The sequence below is a fragment of the Littorina saxatilis genome, linkage group LG6 (assembly GCF_037325665.1).
Source record: "Littorina saxatilis isolate snail1 linkage group LG6, US_GU_Lsax_2.0, whole genome shotgun sequence".
NCBI classification, from domain to species: domain Eukaryota; kingdom Metazoa; phylum Mollusca; class Gastropoda; order Littorinimorpha; family Littorinidae; genus Littorina; species Littorina saxatilis.
Genome location: NC_090250.1, coordinates 43,170,899 through 43,175,898, shown reverse-complemented (window position 1 = coordinate 43,175,898; position 5,000 = coordinate 43,170,899). Strand labels below are relative to the sequence as shown.

General features: G+C 42.3%; 1 protein-coding gene across 3 annotated transcripts in view; it reads left to right on the top strand.

Moving 5' to 3' along the window:
• Nucleotides 1-798: 798 nt before the first annotated feature.
• The window catches only part of LOC138969273 (uncharacterized), a 5,192-nt gene continuing 990 nt past the window's right edge, over nt 799-5,000 (top strand). The window contains exons 1-3 of one of the 3 annotated variants that reach the window (XM_070342024.1): nt 799-958; nt 3,394-3,645; nt 4,177-4,200. In XM_070342024.1, the coding sequence (XP_070198125.1) occupies nt 956-958; nt 3,394-3,645; nt 4,177-4,200 (279 nt within the window). In that variant the 5' untranslated portion in view covers nt 799-955. Of the gene's footprint in view, nt 959-3,393; nt 3,646-4,176; nt 4,202-5,000 lie in introns of all 3 variants that reach the window. The other 2 variants (XM_070342023.1, XM_070342025.1) reach the window with 2 other exon arrangements.

Here is a 5,000-nt window from a genome sequence, read left to right as displayed (position 1 = left end):
GCACACACGAACGCACGCACACAGACGCACACACACACACACACACACACACACACGCACGCACACACACACACACACACACACACACACGCACGCACCCACACACACACACACACACACACACACACACACACACACACACACACACACACACACACACACACACACACACACATAACACTACTCCTGTCTACGAATAATAGTACAAGATCGTGATCCTTAAACCAAAACATATGCAAAGTTGTTTTCATCCTTAGAAGATTCCATGCGATAAAATGACTTATAAAAAATAAAGAGACCAAAAAGCAATGTACTCACGTTAAAATGACGAACACGGAACGAATAACAGCGACGTTTCGACCTAAGGGTCTTCTTCAGGCACAAAAAACACAAAAGTACACACACAAAAAAGAAGAAGAAAGACGATAGAACAGATAAAGAGGAGAATAACTGACAAAACAACTGCACTGCACATAAAAATAGTTACGACCATTATGCCTGGCCGCTCAGCACAAGAAACAAACCTCATTATTATTCATGTATAGCATAACGTTATTTCAAAGAAGAAGGAATAGTAAAGAGCGACCTTCTGCTAAGTCCGACCGTGACAATAAGCCTTTGTAAAATGAACCTCATCCTCCTAAAAGCTGCAACACAAAATTTCATAATCATGCATATTTCATGGACAGGCAAAGCAGCTCCGTCGAAACGCCGATCCAGAAAAACGAGTGCAAGCACACAGGTCAAATAATGGCGGCGTTTTAAGTCCCGCAGTAAATTCTAGGAGCACGGCAAACGCTCGAGGAGCGGAATAAATAATGACAGTAAAAGTTTACGAGCTAGACTTCGGGTTGGATAAAAAGGCCCAGAGGGAGTGACCAGGAGCAAGACGCCTTTCCTCAGCTTCTTCCGTCGTTGTCTTCTGCTGCTGAAGCAAAACCACCAACTCGTCATCATGGTAAGACATCTTCTTCAGCTGAAAACTGTTCCGTTCTTTTCTTGCTCTTTTCTTCAAAGTCTGTTACTTGCATAGAATTCTCTACCATCTCACTTCTTCTTTTTTTTAAAAGTTTGTGTATGCTTTTGTTTTTGCTTGTGAAACCAAACTACTGACTCTCGCAGTCATTGTAAGGCATCTTCTTTTTCTGATAACTTGTCCTTCTGAAGGCATTCGTTCTTCTCTTGTTTTAATTTTAGCTTTCAGTTTCCGTTACTGATATAGAATGTTCTGCTCGTTCTATCTTTTCTCATTTGTCCCCCTGTTTTTGTCTCTCCCTGTTTCTGAAGCATAACCACCTTCTCGTCAGTATGACTTCAATTCGAGACTATTAAAGGCACAGTAAGCCTCCCGTAAACCATCACAGAGCTCCCCGAGCGTCTAAATACAGTACAAGCATACTTCCATTTGAACGCTCACCGAACGGGAACATCCTGGCTGCTTTCTGTCGAGCGTGAGACATTTTCAAAGAATTTATTTTCGTAGACTTGTTCGTTAACAACAACGGCGCCTCGTTTTTGCGCTAGACCTAACTTTTAAAATCTAAATAATAAATTGACAGCTTGTTACACAAACATTCTTTAATCATAAAAGAATTCGTTTTTCATCAAGACAAGATCAGAACAATTCGAAGTTGTGAAAGTTTAAAAAAAAGAAAAGCCCGGAAGCAGGGTCACGCAAGGGTCGTAGCAGACGAAGGTTTATCAGTGCAAATCGCCGTTCCTCTCAACAGTCAAAAGCCATCGCTAGAGTTCTTGTGAACCACAGCCGTTGTTTCGTGCATAAAAAACGTGCTATTGTAGATAAGCTCACATCGAGTCGCATTCATGACTAACTGACGACTGCATTGTGAAAAAGGAAAACTGGATCACACGGGTTCACGATGGCTCAGGGGTAAGATAAACCACGCAAAAATAAATTCTTTGAAAATTGTTCGCTCTTTACGGAGGGCACCTAGGATGTTCTCAATTGGTGAGTGTTTAAATGAAAGGGTGTTTGTACTGTGTGTAAAAGCCTGACCGTATCTGTGATGGTTTACGGGAGGCTTACTGTGCCTTTAAGGATTTTTGAAGGCTTCGGTTCTTCTCTTGTTTTGCTTTTCACTTTCGTTTCCCTTCTTGTGATGGCAGTCTCTGCTAACTCCATCCAACTGTCTTTGAAACACACACCATAGTGTCCTTAATTTCTTTATTTTGATATGTTCGTTTGTTTACTTGTTTTTGTGTGTGTTATTTTCCTTTTCTCCATTCGTTTTGCCTTGTTTTTGTTTTTAGTTCGCATTTTATCACTTATTTTCTCCGATTCTGTCCTTATTTTCCTTTGCCATTTTTTGGGTTTTATTTTCCCCCTTTCCTTCTTATCCGTCTCTCCCGCTCTCTTTCGTTATTTCTCTCTCTCTGTCTCTCTCTCTCTATGTCTGTCTGTCTGTCTGTCTGTCTGTCTGTCTGTCTGTCTGTCTGTCTGTCTCTCTTTCTCCCTCTCTCTCTCTCTCTCTCTCTCTCTCTCTCTCTCTCTCTCTCTCTCTCTCTCTCAATACAAGATCAAAACTGACGCGGAAAATACCATGTCGGGTAAACATCTGTACAATGTAAAACGCCTGTTGATTTCGAAATTGTCTCCCTCGCCCCAAACCTCCCCATCGCAATGAACCTTCAAGTTTGAGCGATTAAATTTTCTGAGTTCTGAGTTCTGAGTTCTCTCTCTTTCTCCCTCTCTCTTTCTCTCTCTTTCTCTGCCTCTGTCTCTGTCTCTCTCTGTCTCTGTCTCTCTCTCTGTCTGTCTCTCTCACCCTCTCTCTCTCTTTCTCTGTCTCTCTGTCTCTGTCTCTCTCCTCTCTCTCTCAATCTCTCTTTATTTGTCCCTTCTATTTGCTGTATATTCTTAAAAAGAAAGGCATCTTCACAAAACTGTCAGGATGCGCGTCGGTTATTAGCATTTTCCTCTCACTTTAGCTACGATTCTTTCAGCGTGATTTCGACCAAGATTTTTTTTAAACTCGACACGCGCACTTTTCACTCAAACTGTTCCTTCTGTTTCCCTATCTTGCCATTCCACTTCTGCTAACCGCGTAACATTGACTTTCTGTGCTTTCTGTTTGAAATTATTCTTTACAATTGTTTGCTGTCTCTTTTATCTCTTTCTCTCACTCTCCCCCGCCCCCTCTTTCTCTCCCCCCCCCTCCCTTCTTTCCCCCACCCGTCACCCACTCATAATCTCTCCTTTTAACCTCTATAATGTTTCTGTTTTAATAGAAATTGATAGTTTTGTTGTTTTGTGTGTTTGTCGTCACAAGGACAGATTGTAAGAAAAGGCCTAGCCTTAAATCTGTATCCTTGTAAAATAAAATTCAGCCTCCAACACCATCCTGCACGCTTTCTTTGCTTTGCGTTTTACAGCAGGGTACCATCGCCGTTCTTTGCTGCCTCCTGGTCGGAGCTTTTGCCGGTAATATCGGCTATGGCGGCTACGGCGGCTATGGCGGCTATGGCGGCGGCTATGGCGGCTATGGCGGCGGCTATGGCGGTGGCTATGGACGCGGTCTTGGCGGCTACGGCGGGGGATACGGCGGGGGCATCGGCGGGGGCATCGGCGGTCTGGGATACGGCGGCTATGGCGGCGGCTATGGCGGCTACGGCGGCTACGGCAAGGTCAGTGTGGCATTTTTTTTAAAAGTGTTGCTTGTAGCTTGGCTTTAAATGTATCCACCCTCCCCATTGTTATTGCTCTGTGTTCAAGGCACACTCCTCCCCATGGGCATATACCAAAAATCAACAGTTTGAATTTTGCTTTTAACATTAATTCATAAAAAGCCACATGTGGTTCTTTCAAACATAATTCACAAAAAAATCCCTCTTTGCGTAGATATCATCCAGGTGGTTTATCTATTGTATCTGAACAAGCAGGCGGAGGGGGAGGGATGGGGGGGGGGGGGGGGTCCCATATAAGAGCCTCCCCAGATCTAAGACGATGAGCAGAACTTTTTACACGGAGGAGTGTGCCTGCTTCCCTGAAACTCACTTTTATTTTCATTTTTTAAAATTTGCATTTCATCTGTCACACACTATACCCTGTACCGGCTTGTTTATGTTGGCGGATCTTTTGTCAGACGTCCTCCCTGTGTAGCTGTGTAAAATGTGTATTCAATCTCTTGCTTCATCTTCTCCTTCTCTTCTATTCAGGGTGCTGGAGTAGGCTATGGCAAGGTCAGTGTTTTGGATTCGTTCGTGCGACAGTTTTCTTGTGTTTCGAGTTGCTTGTGTGTTTTTGTATTCTTAGCATTAACTCTTCGATTTCACAGGTTTAACAAACCTCACTGTTGTTTGAATGTTTGTTCGGTTTGGTTGATTGATTTGTGATTGTTTAGTCGTTAGTAGCAGTATTTCGGCCTCGATGTAATTTAGTTTAGTTGCGTCTTCGCACATATCACACATAGCCCTGTATTGGCATGTGTTTGTCGAGCTGCTTGTGTGTTTTTGTTTTCTCAGCTTTAACGATTTGATGTCACAGTTTAACAAGCCTCATTGTTGTTTAAATGTTTGTTCGATTTGGTTGATTGATTTGTGATTGTTGAGTCGTTGAGTCGTTATCTGTAGTATTTCTTCCTTCATACATTTGCTACTTGTTTGTTTATATATTGTTATGCTTTTTTGTTTTTTATATCATTTATTTATTTTTCTCCTTTTTCTCCCTTTGGTTGGTGGATTTGTGATTGTTTAGTCGTTAGTTGCAGTGTGTCTTCCTTCACAGATTTACTCTTGTTAGTTTATACTGCTTTATGCATCTTTGGGGGGGTATCATGTATCTATGAAAGTCGTTATTTTGTATTACTTTTCCCCCTACAAAATATCCAGGCAATCAAGCACGACAAAACTATGCCCTCTTAATCGAAACCGATACATACATAGCCTGGAGGTGACCTTACTTTTCTCCTGCTATGTTGAAGCCACCGAGACAAACTTTGTTCTCTATTTGTGTTGTCATTTCCTCGGGAAAAATGTGTTTG